Source organism: Suncus etruscus, chromosome 4, assembly GCF_024139225.1.
Source record: "Suncus etruscus isolate mSunEtr1 chromosome 4, mSunEtr1.pri.cur, whole genome shotgun sequence".
NCBI classification, from domain to species: Eukaryota; Metazoa; Chordata; class Mammalia; order Eulipotyphla; family Soricidae; genus Suncus; species Suncus etruscus.
The window spans coordinates 15,087,299-15,104,806 of NC_064851.1; the positions used below are offsets into that span (position 1 = coordinate 15,087,299).

At 48.2% G+C, this 17,508-nt stretch overlaps 1 protein-coding gene across 1 annotated transcript; it reads right to left on the bottom strand.

Moving 5' to 3' along the window:
* Window positions 1-228: 228 nt before the first annotated feature.
* Window positions 229-12,088, bottom strand: C1R (complement C1r). Its single transcript, XM_049771999.1, has 11 exons — window positions 11,944-12,088; window positions 11,130-11,358; window positions 8,418-8,610; window positions 7,830-7,976; window positions 7,552-7,748; window positions 7,148-7,295; window positions 6,911-7,032; window positions 3,885-3,963; window positions 3,379-3,534; window positions 2,439-2,513; window positions 229-1,142 (listed from the first exon to the last, which is right to left on the bottom strand). Coding segments are annotated over exons 1-11 (2,157 nt in total). The 5' UTR covers window positions 11,946-12,088; the 3' UTR covers window positions 229-333.
* Between the last annotated feature and the right edge of the window lie 5,420 nt (window positions 12,089-17,508).

Genomic DNA, 17,508 nt, shown 5'->3' on the forward strand with positions numbered 1-17,508 from the left:
ACTAAATTTTATTAATTTTTTGGCCACATCTGTTGTGCTCAAGGATTACTTCTGATAGAATACTTCTGATAGAGGGTGCTGAGGAATTGAACCTGGGTCGGGTCGCCTGCAAGGAAAAAGCCCTACCCACTGGACTATATCTGTGGCTGCTGAGATTTTGGTTTTCAACAAAGGTGCCCTTTGGTTTGTCTCAGGTGTATAACCGAGAAGAAATGATCTCACATCCAATTTTTGTGCATCAGTGAGTTTAATATGGATCCTTTGTGGTCCTCAAATTGGTTAGGAGCTTTTCTTGGACACATCCCTCTCCAGATGCTGGCCCAGACTGGGGGTTCAGTCTTCCTCCCTCTCCATCTCTTTCTTGATCCAGTCCACGTAGCTGAGTAATTTGGTGTAGAAGCCGTATCCTTTGCCACAGCCGATGCCCCAGGACACAATGCCTGTGGCCATCCAGTGGTCGCTGTCCTCATCCCTCACTGCGAAGACGCCTCCGCTGTCACCCTGGCAGGCGTCCTGCTTCAGACTCGGGTCCCCGGCACAGAACATGTTTTGAGAAAACACATCTTTCCTTTGTTTTTGCCGGAGCCATCTTTCACACACCTCCCTATTAGCCACAGGCAGATGGACAAACTTCAAATCCTGAGATAGCCTGTTTCTCATCACCCCAAACCCACTGACGTAACCCATGAGACCCACGTCATATAAGGTCTCATTGTCGGGAAGGCAGATGGGGAGGAGGTGAGGGCCTAAGGTGACACGGTTTTCCAGCTCCAGTAGGGCGATGTCCCCCTCAAAACTGTAGGCATCTTGCTGGACGTAGTCCGGGTGGACGATTACCCGACGGACGGGATGATAGGATTTTTCAATCTCTTCAATGGTGATGTGACCCAGAAACACATTCACATTCTTGTCTAGGTCGCTGCCATCCTGGTCTTCGCTGTGGAGTTGTCTGCCTGTGTTTCCTTGGTTCTTGGGGTACAGGGTATGCGCCGCGGTAAGAATCCAGCGGTCACCCAGCAATGCCCCACCTCCCCGCCCGTGGATGTTGGTGTAAGCCTGCCAGGGGAAATTGCCCAGCTTGGCTGGGGACCCTCCAATGATGCGTTGCCTCTGTTCTACAGGGTTGACTGGTTTCCCGCACACTGGAAGAGAAGACAGGAACGTGAGGTGGGGGGGAGGGTCAATGCCACCCTCCTTGGCAGACTTGTTTTTCTTTCCTCTCTCTTCCTATTCCTCATGCTTAGCATTTTGTGGACAGCTTCCTATTTATTTCAGGAAGGGGGGGGCACACCTAGTGGTGACCCAGCCTTCTGGCTCTGCTCTTGGCTCTGTTCAGGTAGGGCTCACAAGATCATATGTGGCAACAGGGATCATGTACAATGATCATGTACAATCATGTTGACCCTCTACAGTGCTGTACCATTGCTTTGCCTCCTCCAGCTTCTTTTTTGTTTGTTTTTGGTTTTGAGTCACACGTGTCAATGCTCAATTACTCAAAGCCAATTACTTTAGGCTTTGCACTCAGGAGTTACTCTTAGAGGTGCTCTAGGGACCATATAGGACGCCAGGGATTTAGTCCAAGTCAGCTTCCTGCAAGACAAACACCCTATACCCACTGTACTATCACTCTGCCCCTTGCATGCTTCCTCTTTTTTGGTGACTTTCTTTCCGGGAAGGGAAAGGACTAGTCTAGTCCCTGATTTCCCATCAGCTCCGTGAAAATGCTGCAACATCCGGACAGAATAAAGCTCTCTGGGTCTCTCTCTCCTTTCTTCTAGGATGTCTCATCTTCTGATCCCTCATTCCTGAGGTATATGCTTGGTTTGGTATGTTAAAATGGTGACCATACTGGGTAGAGAATGATTGGGGGTTGGGGCCAGGGTCTCACCTGGCAGAGTCTATGGGGGTGTGTGGCCAGTGGTGATCCACTGGGTGGTGCTTGGGGGTCACCTGTGCCTCAGGGGTGCATGGAGGGTGAGGGGTTAAATTTGGGGCCTTGCATATACTTTTGCACTTGAATTATCTCCTTGATTCTTTGGGTTCTACTTGGAACTTAAAATTGGGAGTCTGTCTTGGGGCTGGGAGAATACTGTAGGGGTTAGTGCAAGGTATGTGTCCTAACCCAATTTGATTCCCCCTACAACTACAGGCTCCTGTACTGCTGGGTGTAAACTAGAGACCCCTGAGCACTGCCTGATGTGAGCTTGTCTGCCCCTCAAGCCACTGGGCCTGAGCATCGCTGCATGTTTGAGCCCTAATATTCAACCTCCCAATCCAGTTGACTCCTAACTGCTGGAACTGGTCTAAAGAACCACTGGGGAAGCAACAAAATAATCCAACCTGAAATGTCTGTCCACTCAATTTATCTACCCCTCTGTGTCACTCTATTTCCTGGGGCCCCAAAGTTCCTGAGAAAGACCCCAGAGGTCTGTACTCACCTGGCAAACACCGGGGAATCTTCTCTCCTGCCAGCTTATTCTTCCAAAGGCCCTGGGCTGTGCAGGTAAATGCCCCTGTGGGGAGAGGGGTTGTAATCAGCAAGAGGGGCACAGGTAGGAAACCCAGACTGCAGAGATTTGGACGGGGGTGGTGAGTGAATAGAGGTGAAAGAGGTGGTGGCAAACACCGGGGAATCTTCTCTCCTGCCAGCTTATTCTTCCAAAGGCCCTGGGCTGTGCAGGTAAATGCCCCTGTGGGGAGAGGGGTTGTAATCAGCAAGAGGGGCACAGGTAGGAAACCCAGACTCCAGAGATTTGGACGGGGGTGGTGAGTGAATAGAGGTGAAAGAGGTGGTGGTTTAGATACTTATGATGGCGGTGGTGGTAGTAATGGTGATGGTGTTGGTGATAATGGTGTCATGATGGACATGATGGTTGAGGTGGTGAGGATGGTGGTCATGATGGTGGTCATGATGTCATGATTATGGTGCCATGATGGTCATGGTAATGATTATGGTGATGGTGGTTTTGATAGTGGTTATGGGGGAGTTATGACAGTATGATGTGGTAGTGTGATGATGGTGGCACTAGTAGTGGTATTCATAGTGACAATGAAAGTGCAATTGGTAGTAGGGATGAATGCAGTGATTGTGGCTGAGGTGGTAGTGGTGATGGAAATGAAAGTTACAGTGCTGCTGGTAGTGTTGGTGGAAGAGATGAAAGTTGTGTTGAAAAGGACAAATTGTTGTGAAATTCAAGTCTTTCTTTGTATCAGCTCCTTCCTCAACCTTATTGGGTATCTCTTAGCACTGTTCTCTAGGTTCTTGAAGTCAGTGCCCTGGGAAGATAACTTATAACATTTCCCTAAAGATTCTGGTGGTAAAGAACTCAGCTCTTCTGAGAAGACAGAGAAAAGCCCACCATATGCATGGCACACTACCTCGCTCCAACTCGCTGCTGCCATCTGCAACCTGCATCTTGTAATAGGGTTCATTGCAGCGGTACTGGATACTGGCCTCGTAGGTATTCACCCCATTTGGGGTAGTGTAACTGAAGGCTCCATTCAGCAGTGCTCGGGGCTGCCCACAGTCCTTGACTTGGAGAGAACAAAGGGAGGTTTGGGCTGAAAATGCTGTACTAGAACCAGTGTGAGGATTGTTGATTATCTTACCAACAGAACAGCAGTGAACCCGGAGACTGGGCCAAGAACATAGGAAAGAAAGAAAGGTCTGAGGGGGCCACTTGGAACAGATGGGAAATGGATGGTATAAATTTTGGGTCTAGGTGGAGCCTGTCACTCTTGCAGAGATGATAGTTTCTACAGATAGTACAGGGATTTGATGGACACATATACTCCTGATTCCCACTTCCCTTCTGGGCCTAGGTTAACCCAAGTCTGTAGGAGGGAGGTCCCAAGAGCAGACACCCATTTGCATTATGACTTACTCTGGCACTTGGGCATGGCACGATGCCATGTGCCATCGTCCTGGCAGACAGATGTGAAAGAGAGCAGTGGCTGGCCTTTCTGTTTGGGCAAGGGTAAAGATGGCATTAGTACCATGATGCTTTGCAGCTTGCTTCACAACTTCCCCCACAGCAGCAGGGGTACCAGAGCAATTCCCCAGCTCTCAGATTTCAGATGGTCTAGATGGTCCTATTTCTAGATGGTTCTTTCAGCCCTAAGGATCATAAGGGGACAGTGAAGGGCCAAAGAGATAGTATAGCAGGTAGGGCACTTGCCTTGCATGTGGCCAACCCAGGTTTGATCCTTAATACCCCATAGCTCTCTAGAAGTGATTCCTGAAGGTACAGCCAGAAGTAACTCCTGAGCACTGCTGGGTTTGGCTCCCAAGAAACAAATACTGGGCCAGAGAGATAGCATGGAGGCAGGGCAATTGCCTTGCATGCAGAAGGATGGTGGTTCAAATTCCGGCATCCCATATGATCCCCCAAGCCTGCCAGGAGCGATTTCTGAGTGTAGAGCCAGGAGGAACCCCTGAGCGCTGCCGGTGTGACCCCAAAACAAACAAAAACAAAAAAAGAAACAAACAAAAGCCAGAAGTTCCATCCACTGATCTCTCACCTGTTTCTACAGTGATCCAATTGATACCCTCCAACCCCCCAATTTATAATGAACGTTAAGCTGTGAAAAATAAAAGACTCGGTCTACAAGTAGAACCACATTCTTTTTTTTTTTTTTTTTAAATTTTTTTTAGAACCACATTCTTATCCCTTTCAAATCCTGCATAATTTTGTCTCTCCCAAACTATATTTTTCTCTTCTCTCATCTCTCTTTTTCTTTTTTCTTTTTTTCTTTTTGGTTTTTGGGCCACACCCGGCAGTGCTCAGGGGTTACTCCTGGCTGTCTGCTCAGAAATAGCTCCTGGCAGGCACAGGGGACCATATGGGACACCAGGATTCGAACCAACCACCTTTGGTCCTGGATCGGCTGCTTGCAAGGCAAAGCCGCTGTGCTATCTCTCCGGGCCTATCTCTCTTTTTCTTGGGGTAAAGTGAGGTATACACCAAGTAGTGTTCAGAACCTACTTGGGGCTTAGTATTGAGGGGTCACTCTCGGTAGTGGCAATGCTGGGGGTCAAACCTGAGGTCCCTGCATGCAAAACATGCATTCCAGTTCTTGAAGCCATCTTCCTGACCTTCAAATATTGGTAAATAATGAATCTACCACTCAAGGATAGACCAAAGGTCTTTTTCTCTGATCCTGAACATATTTTTCTAAGCATATTTATTGATTTCTAATTATTTATCTGGACATAGCATTGATTTAAGATTTTTCTTAGGTTTCAGATATACAGCATTATAAGCCAATTTCTGTATACATGATAAATTATCACCAGCTCTTCAGAGTTTGGCCTAATGGACAAAGTGCAAAGCTAAGGACAAGTTGGTAAGCCCTGGAGGGAACCCCAGATATGTACAAAAGAACAGAAGAGGGGCCAGAGAGATAGCACAGTGGTAGGGCATTTGCCTTGCATTCAGCTGACCTGGGAGGAACCTGGTTCGATTCCTGGCAACCCATATGGTCTCCCAGTCTGCCAGCGGTGATTTCTGAGTGCAGGGCCAGGAGTAACCCCTGAGAGCCTCTGGGTATGGCCCCCAAACCAATCAATCAATCAATCAGGTTTAAAAATGAATTAAAAGAAAACGAACAGGGGCCGGTGAGGTGGCGCTAGAGGTAAGGTGTCTGCCTTGCAAATGCTAGCCAAGGAAGAATGGCGGTTCGATGCCCTGGCGTCCCATATGGTCTCCCCAAGCCAGGGGCAATTTCTGAGTGCTTAGCCAGGAGTAACCCCTGAGCATCAAATGGGTGTGGCCCAAAAAGCCAAAAAAAAAAAAAAAAAAAGAAGAAGAAAAAGAACAGAAGAGAACACCATGGGACAAAGGGTATAAAAAACACTATGATATTGAATGAGTCACTTCTGCCCCTATTCTATAATGATGGGACCAAGATCAGTATTTCCTCAGCTTAGCCACAGGTAAGGCTCACCTGGTGGGTTTAAGTAACACTGAGCTCAGCCTATAGTCAGTATCTTTGGGTTAGTCTTTGGACATTATCCTATGGAATAGTTATTTTTGGAGGTCACTTTTGTTGGGTCCACACTTAACAGGCTGCTGGGGAGGTGAACCATATGGTGCTAGGAATCAAATCCAGGACCTTCCACATGCAAGACATGATGCTCTGCATTGGGGCCACATCCCTATCCATCCAGACCAATATTTATTTATCTTTTTTTTTCTTTGTTTGGGGGTCACACATGGCAGCGCTCAGGGTTACTCCTGGCTCTATGGTTAGAAATCGCTCCTGGCAGGCACGGGGGACGACATGGGATGCCGGGATTTGAACCACCATCCTTCTACATGTAAGGCAAATGCCTTACCTCCATGCTATCTCTCTGGCCCTCAATATTTATTTATCTTTTGGCATGGGGGTCATTTTAGCAATGCTCCTGGTTCAATGCTTGGGATTGTTCCTGATGATGCTCTAGGAAGTGTGTGAAGCTGAGAACTAAAACCAGGTCTTCCACGTGCAAAGCATGCACTCAGTTTGTTAAGCTATCTCTCTGAGCCCAACCCCTCAGATCAATATTTTCATTGTTAAATTTTTTAAAATTAATTTTAATTTTTTGGTTTTTGGATTACACCTGGCAGTGCTAGTGAATTACTTCTGGTTCTGTGCTTGGGGATCACTCCTGGTAGTTCTCAAGACACCATAAGTAGTGCCAGGGATCAAAACAGGGCCAACTATGTCCCAAGTAAATGCCTTAATCTCTGTCCTATATCTCTACTCCACATCAGTATTTAAGTATTTATGTCCATAGTGTGGTCAAATTTGAAGTCTGGTAGACCCGGATAAAAACTTCTAGATGGGCCTAATTCTGTCAGGAATCAATCTAGTTGAAATCCTCCTGCAATGTTGGCCCAGCCCCGTCCCCTCTGCCCTGGGCTCTTACCTCTACAAGCTGGTAGCCTTGCTTGCAGGTGACGATGAAGTAATCCCGGAACTGGTACTGAGACTGCGGATTCTTGATGATAGTGAACTTATCTAGGGTCTTGGGCTGAGGACACTTGATAGCTGTTGGGGATAGGAAGAAGCAGAGGGCATGCTCACATCAGACCCACTGTCCTTCTCTTCTTATCAGCCTCCTTCCTACTCTGGCCACTGAGCCACCCGCTCAGGCCCTCCTTACTTTCAGTAGTGTAATGAACCTTCCAGCCTCGACTGTCCCCAGAGTCGTCCGTGAAGAAAAGCAGATCCACAGAGTTGCTGCTGGTATCCATGTCTGGGGGCCTCTGCTTCCCACAGAACTCACCTAGGTTTCTCCCATTGGCATAGATCTGGTGGGGGAGAAGGGAGAGTCATCTCCCCACTTCTGGAATTTTCTCTTGGGGGAAGGGAAGTGGTGGTGGTGATAACACGGCTGCCTGGTTTATAGTCTCCAGCTGGCAGGAGGGGAAAAAGATCCCAGAACCCACTTCTACTTGAGGAACTTTGCCCAATCCATGGATTTGGGCCAGGAGTCAAAGGGGCTCCGGCTGGAAGCAGAAAGCAGAGGTGGCTTGCGCCAAAGGAAGGAGCCAGAAGTGGCCATACCTGTAGCTGATCATAGGGACAGTGCACTTGCTGGTGGTCATCGATTTCAAAAGGCTCCAAGAACTTGAGGTGCAGGGTGAGGCCACGCTCCACCCGGATACTGTAGTTACAGCGCAGGTCCGGCCCATAGGGCTTCGGGTACTCCACGCTAGAAATGTAGCCCGATGGCTCCGTATACAGCTGGCTGCTGCAGTTGACTGGGGGAACAGAGAGAGTCACCAGAAGTCTCAGCTTGCCAGCCCCCCAATCAATGCCCGTTTATCCCACCCCGGCCTCACCCTTGCAGGAGTGTCCGTCCGGCTGGAGGGTATAGCCTGGACGACAGGAACAGAAGTAACCTCCCACATAGTTGTGGCAAAGCTGCTGGCATCTGGGCTGTGCCATCTCCTCTGGCAAGTTGCTCTGGGCCGCACATTCATTGAGGTCTGGAAGGTTCCAGAAGGCAGGGTTGTATTTCTAGAGTGGTGCTAAGGGACTCTCAGAGCTGTGGTCTAGAGACCAAGTCAGCTCTTGGGGGCCCCTCCTGGGAGCCTGGCTTATGGGGTCAGAGTCTGGGTCTGCACCTTCCTTCTCTTTTTGTTTTTTGGGTCACACCCGGCAGTGCTCAGGGGTTACTCCTGGCTCTATGCTCAGAAATCGCCCCTGGCAGGCACAGGGGACCATATGGGATGCTGGGATTTGAACCACTGACCTTCTGCATGAAAGGCAAATGCCTATCTCTCCAGCCCCCCCCCCCCCCTTTCTCTTATAGGGAGATAAAAGCTCTCTTCAGACAGGAAGGGACAGGCCTGGGGCCTCTTCTGGAGTGAAGGGCCCCCTTTTCCCTCACAGGGACAACGACTTGAGGGGGAGCAAGTGGTGCTCACCCACAGCTTGGTAGAAGGCCTGGAAGCCCTTGTAGAATATGACGGTGCCGTTCTCCTCGTTGGAGAAGTCTGTGTGGAAGGTGAGAAGCATCTTGTTGCCCTGAGACATGAACTCTGTCTGGCCTGGTGGGTGGCCCTGGGAGGAGCCCTGCTGCCCACAAAATCTTCCCAGGGTTTTCTTGTCTGCAGAGAGCTGGGAAAAAGGGCAAGAGGTGAGAGAAAAGCTGTAGGGACACATGCCGTTTTGTGTGTGTGTGTGTGTGTGTGTGTGTGTGTGTGTGTGTGTGTGTACTGCCTTTGGACACAGTCCCTCCTTCCAGCTCTTTCCTCTGTCCATTTGGCCAGCCCCTTGCATGGTATCCAGAGCTTGGTCTAACTTGCTTGGTCAAACTTGCTTCCTTTCTTAGGTTCCAGCATGATTCAGGCCTTCCTTTTGTCACATCCCACTTCTAAATCTGTTCCCCCCCCCCCCGCCCCCCCCCGCCCCCCCCCCCCGCCCCGTGCTTCCTCAAACACTTCTTTTTTTTTTTTTTTTTTTTTTTTTTTTTGGTTTTTGGGCCACACCCGTTTGACGCTCAGGGGTTACTCCTGGCTATGTGCTCAGAAATCGCCCCTGGCTTGGGGGGACCATATGGGACACCGGGGGATCGAACCGCAGTCCTTCCTTGGCTAGGGCTTGCAAGGCAGACACCTTACCTCCAGCGCCACCTACCCGGCCCCCTCAAACACTTCTTTTCTAGAGCCTGGATGCCAGGTTTACTTTGTTTTCTCTCTATTTGGCTCATGTCATTGACATCTGGTTCTATCATCCCTCTGCCCCCATATTCTCAGCTGACCAAATGGTCTCTGATTTCCAGCAGCCTTCGTGTTAACTGTCCACTTGGATCTTGAGATTCCTCTAGCCTTTGCGGCAGAATTGATCTCTCCCCTACCCCATTCCTCTCTATTCTTAGTGCCATGGGTTTCCCCACCCGCAGATTCTGCAAACTTTCAGGTCTTCTGGGCTATGACTTGGATTCTTTCCATTTTGTTCACGCAGCTTCTCCATGGGAAATCAGGTCCTGAGACTGGTGTAGTGATTGTGTATAGACTCCACTTGAGCCTGAAGCCTTATTTTAAACAATAAATGGTTTTGTTTCCTTTCATTCTTTGGCAGGAATGTGACAGGCAGGAGGGTCACACCTGACAGTTTTCAGGGGCCATTCTTGGCTTCGTGCTTAGAAGGAGTACCTGGTGGTGCTTGGGGGGGGGGGGGGACTCTAGGTGGTGCCAGGGATTGAACTGGGGTTGGTGCTACACAACCTTTATCTCTTGATCTATTTTTTTGGCTCCTGGAATCTTGTTTTGATTGGAGTGGGTTGGGCTGGAGAGCAAGTACAGGAGATAAGGCACTGAACTTGTATGCAATCGCACTGGCCTAATCCTGGTCTATCCCTGGCAAAGCACATGGCACTTACCCCTGCCAAAAATGGGTTTCAGAGATTCTCTTGGGAGTTAGAAGGTGGGGAGAGTGTCAAAGGCTCTGTGTGAACTGCTCATGCTCCTCTGTTCCCGCCAAGGCAGCAGGCCCTGAGACCTCCATGGAAGCAGGGAACCTAGGTACCCTGGTGCCCAAAGAACCTCCACATTACAGCAGACAGAAGTGGTATCTCCAACTCTGTATCTAGTACTTTCCTGAGTGTGGAGCATATTTTCCCCTCCTCAGTGCTCAGTGAGGACCCCTAATGCCAATGGTTGTTCCACCCATAGCAGTGCTCAGGACTTACTTCTGGCACTGTACTCAGTGTACTTACTCTGCACTCAGAAATTACTCCTGGAGGGACTTTGGGGACCCTATAGGAGATCGAGGACTGAACCCAGGGCAGCTGCATGCAAGACAAGCATTCTATTAGCTCCCCTCTTTCCTGCCTTTTCATCACAGTTTTAGAGACATGCATTGATTTATATTTAGACTTCCTAAGGAAGGCTCAGGGGACCTGGGGGCCACTCCTCAGGAATGCTTGATCAACTGGCAGATGCTGAGACCAGAGAGACCAGGATGGACAGGTTCAAAGATATGGAGGGCCTCCAGGACTACACTGGGTTGTGCTCTGGGTCATACAGTTCTGGGGATCAAAACTTGGGGCCTTGCTGTGCTCCAGTCCTTGGACCTCTCCTCCAGGCACCAATCCCATCAGCTTTTCTTTTTGTGTTTGGGTTGGGGACACACACAAAATTGCTTAAGGTTTAAGTAAAGCTTACCTTACTAAGTAAACCAGGGCTTACTCATGGCTCTGCACTCAGGAATAACTCTTGGTGGGCTTGGGGAACATATGATTTTTTATTTTTTGGTTTTTGGGCCACACCCGGTGATGCTCAGGGTTTACTCCTAGCCATGCGCTCAGAAATCGCTCCTGACTTGGGGGACCATATGAGATGCCAAGGGATCAAACCCTGGTCTATCCTAGGTTAGCATGTGCAAGGCAGATGCCCTACCACTTGCACCACCACTCCAGCTCACTGGGGACTATAGAGGATGCTGGGGATTGAACCTGGGTTGGCTGCATGCAAGGCAAGTGCCCTTCCTACTGTGCTATGGCTCTGATCCCGACCCGGCAGCTTTTCCAAGGCTGGTCTGTGTGCATGGGTGGGAAGCATTATTCAGGGAGGCCTAAACACTAGATCTCAAGGTGCAGAGAACCTCCCTCTGCCCTCCCTCGTCTTCCCATCTACCTTAACGTAGTCATAGAAGCAGCCTTCAGAGGGTTCCAGGTCGAAGTACCAGAAGACAAGCTTTATCCTGTATCCCTTAGGCACGGTGATCACAGTGGTTGTCTCAAAGTTGTTCGGGTAGGTCTTGGGGTACAGAGGAGAAATCACCTCCCCATAGACCTTTGGGGAGATGGGAATGGAGCCACCCACCCCGCAGAACAGGATGGACACCAGGAAATATAAGAACCACCTGCCAAACAAGAAAGAACATGGTGGACAATGGCTGGGGAAAGGGGCAAGGTGATCATTCTGCTGCATATACTCTTCTCTGGCTTCCTGGTCTTCATGGAGATGTTCTAGAAGCGTCTAGATGGCCTGTGCTGGCAGCTGCCACTGGGGGACCACAAGTAACAGGGTCCAGTGCAGAGGTCAGGACCTCTGCCCTCCTCCTCCCCCGCCCATCACTTCCCTCCCTTTCCCGGAATAAGCAGAGGGCTTGCCCTTGTTTGACTCTGGAAAAAGGCTCAGCAAAGGTCTCTGGGAGCAGGCTATGGAGTCTGAGACAGTGCACAGAAAAGGGTCCTGCTAGGCAGAATGGGTCCCCCAACTTGCTGCTCCCCAGCTGGGATGAGAAAGGGGGTGTGACCTCTGTTTTAGAAGGAGTCATGAGAGATTTGGCTGAGCATGCTCTCTGGCATACACAAGGCTTCTGGGAGGAAAGGGGTCCTATCTCGCCTCCCTAACACCACTGGGCTTTCCCCCGTCCCCCATCCCCAATTCAAGATTCTTTCCTCTGGCTTCTCTCTGCCCTGGGCGTCCCTCCAGCCACACTCACATTTCTCAGTTTGAAGATCCTTCAAGCTCCAGTCTTCATTCACTCTCGTGGAGGGACAGAGCTGTCCTACAGGGAAGGGAAGGGGAGGAGGGAATGACCTGGTGAAGAAGGGAGGAGGGGGACCATTCCGGGAGGAATGTGGTGGAGAATGAACTATTTGCATAAACAAAACCCAAAAAAAGTCCACCCTTTCTGTTTTATTTAGTTTTGGTTTTGAAATCGCTGTTGGTGGCTCCACCTGCTGGTTCCATGGGAGATGGTCTGAGTTTTGCTTAGGAGAAGCCACACTTTCCATCTTTATTTTATTTCTCATTAATATTATTTTGTTGTTGTTGTTGTTGTTGTTATTATTATTATTATTATATTCTCTATGCTCAGAAATAGCTCCTGGCAGGCTCAGGGGACCATATGGGATGCCAGGATTTGAACCACCGACCTTCAGCATGCAAGGCAAAAGCCCTACCCCCAAGCTATCTCTCCGGCCCCCCCATTTTTATTTTTATTTTTATTTTTTTATTTTTTTTTTTTTTTGTGGTTTTTGGGTCACACCCGGCAGTGCTCAGGGGTTATTCCTGGCTCCAGGCTCAGAAATTGCTCCTGGCAGGCACGGGAGGACCATATATGGGACGCCGGGATTCGAACCGATGACCTCCTGCATGAGAGGCAAACGCCTTACCTCCATGCTATCTCTCCGGCCCCCCCCCCATTTTTATTTTTAAAGCAGTTTTTATTTATTTAATTGTTTTTTTGAGGGGGGGGCACAACCAGAGATGCTCAGGGAACACTCCTGGCTCTGTGCTCAGAAATCATCGCTCCTGGGAAGCTTGGGGACAATATAGGATGCCAGGAATTGAACCTGGCCACATGCAAGGCAAATGCCTTACCGCTGTGCTATCTCTTCGGCCCCCATACTTCCCATTTTTAAATCGAGGAGAATTCTCCTTGGGTCCTGGACCTTTCTAGGGTTGTGGTTGTAGTTCGCAAGGCTCCCAACCAAAGGACGACGGAGACATTGGTGAGAGATGCTGAAACCTATGGAGTGTGGGTAGGGGGCATTATATGCCTGACACAGAGCATTAACAGTCTTGCAAATCATGGTGCCTATATATAAATTGGATAAAAAATAGGAAGGATGGAAATGACCATGGCAGAAGACCCTGTCTGCACGGCTATCACTCAGCACCCAGCTCTTCCTAAGCTCAGTCCTCCAGCAGTCTAAGCATGGTTGAATGTCCAAGATGACATGTCAGGAGAGGGCCATGCAGGCGCTGAGAGTGAGTGACATTGGTGCTCAGTCCCCCCCCCCTATAAGTCACACTGAGACACCTGTGGGCTGGGGTCCATTGACGCTGAAGCAAGTCTGGGGCCCGTGGAAAGACCCCGTCCTCCCCACTTCAGTAAAGCCAGGCCTGTAAGATACTGCATTAGAGAAAGCAGGTAAAAGAACAAAATGGGCCTATTCGGGTCACACGTAGGATTGATTGAATTGTGGAGAAAAAGACTATCCCATAGGGTAGGGGTCTCAAACTCAATTTACCTGGGGGCCACAGGAGGCAAAGTTGGGGTGAGGCAGGGCCGCATAAGGGATTTTGCTTACCGAATATTTGCAATAAAAAATTGCATTAGTAAGAAAAAAATTGCAAAAAATCGCATTAAACATTTGCATACCCCAAACGGAACTGCTCGGGGTATGCGAATATTTAATGCAAGTTTTTTCTTACTAATGCGATTTTTATTGCAATTATTCGGTAAGTGAATAATCACGAATACTGTGATATTTGAAGGCCAGCCGCAGGCCACAAAATGTTGTACAGAGGGCCGCAAACGGCCCGAGGGCTGCCAGTTTGAGACCCCTGCCATAGGGTGAAGGCAGTTTCCCTCAATAGACACATCTCTGCCTCCATTTCTATGGAATATGGAAGTTGAGAGCCAGAGACAGATGATAGTGGGTAGGGCACTTACCTTACATGCAGCTGTCCAGGTTCAATTCCTGGCACTCCATATTGTCTCCTAAGCCTCACCTAGAATGATCTCTGAATACAGAGTCAAGACTACCACTAGATGTGGTTCTGAAATAAGTGGAAAAAAAAAAAAGAGCTAGAAATAAAGTATGTATTTTTCTTTTTTTCTTTCTTTTGCTTGGGGTGGGGAGGCACACCAGCTGCTCCCAGGGCTTACTCCTGCCTCTGTGCTCAAGGATCACTCCTGGTGATGCTCAGGGAATGGTATTTGGTGATAGAGAGCCAACCTGGGTTGGTCACTTATAAGGTAAGTACTTGCACTTTACCTATTAAATATAGTAGGTATGTTCAGCCTATAAAAAAGGTTTACTTTCTACTTATTGTTTAAAATTTTAATAAATTTTAAAATTGAATCAACAACACCCTTTACCAGTGCACATTTTCCATCACCAATGTCCCCAGTTTCCTTCCTGTACCCCCCATCTTTCTTCCCTTCCTTCCCCACGTTGCAAACAATGTTGTTTTTGTTTGTTTGTTTGTTTGTTTTGGGTCACACCAGGCAGCATTCAGGGGTTATTTCTCTCTCTGTGCTCAGAAATCACTCCTGGCACGTTCCGGGGACCATGTGGGATGCTAAGATTTGAACCACTGTCCTTTTGCATGCAAGGCAAACACCCTACCTCCATGCTATCTCTCCAGCCCAGCAATGTGGTTTTTTCTAATTTTATTTTATTGAAACACAAGATTGTAAGTGGGGGGAGGGGTTATATATAACAGGAGGAAGGACAATACGGACGTTAGACAGACATTGAGGTGGCCAACACATACACTCACACACACACACACACACACACACACACACACACACACACACACACACACTGAAGATCAACCCATGATTTACAGTTGAAAAGCTGATCCAGGTGGAATGGGTTAGAATGCTTAAAAAAATGTTAAGCCGGAAAGTCAGATGTAAAGGTTTACTAGGCAAAGCATCATTGGTGAGGGTAAACTTTACTGAAGAAAGGCTTCCTGGGTTAGACTGTGTATAAAGCATTCTTAAAAACAATCATTTTCAAGTCTAGAAAACTAAGCGATTATGGTAAAGAGCACTGTAGGAGGAATCTACACCATGAAGTATTGTCTAGACTCTTCTTGTGCATCCAGGTTCCTTTCCGGAAAGCAAACTGAAACCATTAATATTATGGTATAATGGTAATGTTTTTATTTTGAAGATGGGTATTGAGCCACACTCAGTGGTGCTCGAGTTGGCTCTGTGCTCAGGAGTGACTCCTGGTGGTGCTCAGGGAACCATGCACAGTGCTGGGGATCAAACTGGGACTGATCTCACGCAAGGTAAGCGTTTTATCTCCTGTATGATTTCTCCAGCCCCAAACACACACACACACACACACACACACACACACACACACACACACACACACGTATATACAAACATACATACCTATGTTTCCTCAAACATGTATTTGTCAAGGAGAAACATATTTCAATTCTAAAAACAGAATGAAAAAAAACTAAGATATGTTCATTAAATAAAACTGAGCAAATAAAGAGGGAAAAACAAAACAGCCAAAACAAAACCACCAAAAAAAAAAAACACTTCAAAAACTAATATTTTAGGGGCTGGAGACATAGCCCACTGGGTAGGGCATTTGCCTTGCACGCAGCCTACCCGAGTTTGATGCCCTGCATCCTATATGTTCCTGCCAGGAGTGATTTCTGAGCAAAGATCCAGGAGTAACCCAACCCCTGAGTCCCGGCAGGTGTAACCCCACCCCCCCCAAAAAAAAAACAAAGAAGAAAAAGAGTTAATATTTTAGGCTATTTTAATAGTGGTTTTAAAATTCTGTCCAAGTTTAAGCAATATAAATAACCACCTCTCTATACAGCTTTGAATCCTATTTCGTGAGAATAAATATAACCTTTCACCATCCAGTTACTTGGTCCCTGAGTGCTAGCAAACATGGGCATTTCTGTTTTGTGACAGGCATTTTCTGGTTTCATTTGAACAGTTGTATTTTTGGGCATGTGTTTTACTACAAAACACATCGAATCCTTTCTAGAAATAAAGGAATCCGTGTCTCAAGTGGGGTACAGTGTGGGGTACATGGAAGCATGGGGGATGTTTGCAGAGGGGAGGGGTGCCTGTGATGACAAGGCAACCCAGTTCTGGATTCAGCTTGCAGGAGCTACGGTTGTCAGCAAAGCCAGATCTGAGAGCCGAAGAGCTTGGGCAGGGTAGGGATGAGGGTAGGTGGTACTCTTAAGAGCTTTGGGCATCATGCAGGGCCATTAAGCACTGCAGACAGTGTCTTAGTGTGCAGATGGCAAGCACACTGCCATATCAGCTGCAGGATTTGGGCATATCTTAAAATCTCCATGAGCTTCCGGTTCCTCTTTTGCTAAATGTTAAAAATGACATCTTTTTTTATGCTGGGTGTGAGTAGTCAATAAAACAGTATGGGGGGGGCAGAGAAATAGCACAGCTGTAGGGCATTTGCCTTGCACACAGAAGGATGGTGCTTCATGAGTGCAGAGCCAGGAGTAATACCTGAGGATGTGACCCCATAACCAAACATCAAACAAACAAAAAACTAGAAAAACAAAAAACAGTATGGGGGGACAGAGACATGTACCAGTAGATGGCCCATTAGACTAAGCTGGAACTAGCCTTGAGTTGCTGGGTGTGATCTGAAATACTCTCACCCAATAGAAAAGGAAAGAAAAGGGTCAGAGCCACTGACCTGCTTTACTGCAGTCGATCTGGGTTTGATCCCTGGAATCACATATGGTCACCCAAGCCCACTCAGCCAAAGCAAAGAGACAGTAGTAAGCCTTGAGCAGAGTCTGGTGTGGCTCAAAAATGAACGAAAAGAAGGGAAATGGAAAGGAGAGAAAGGAAATGAAAGAAAAGAAATGAAAGACGAAAAGAAAGCAAAGGCCTCTGCAAAGGTATTGCAAAACTGCATGGAGAAGTTGTGGGACTTGATGTAATCATGCATGACCATTTCAAGGTCCCCCAAAGGGCTTTGGAATATTTCACAAATGAAGCATCAGCCAGAAACGCCCCCTCGCCCTGGAGCAGGGAGGAGATGAGGCTCTCCCAGGAGACCACAGAAGAGTCAGAATCGGAAAGCAAAACTCTGAACAGAGAAGTGCAAAGAAGGGGAGAGGGTGTTGGGGGTGAAGGGACCCCCATTTCAGCAATGATAGGTAGGCCTTGATTGGAGGGTTTTGTACTTAATTGGAGGCTGCTGTGCTGACTTGAGTTCCAGTAGAGTAGCCCCCACCTTTTAAAATTTTAGGCTTCAGGTAGTGAAGTGCAAGAGCAGTGGCGCAAACAGTAGGGCATCTGCTTTGCACACACTAACTTAGGAAGACTGCGGTTCGATCCCTCGGCGTCCCATATGGTTCCCCAAGCCAGGAGCTCATAACCAGGAGTAACCCCTGAGTGTCACAGGGTGTGGCCCCAAAAACAAAACAAACATTTTAGGCTTTACCCAGCTCAAAGCTTACTTCTGGCAGCCTTAGGGTACCATATTGGGGGTGTGTGCCAGAGACTGAACCTGGGTCAGCCCCGGTC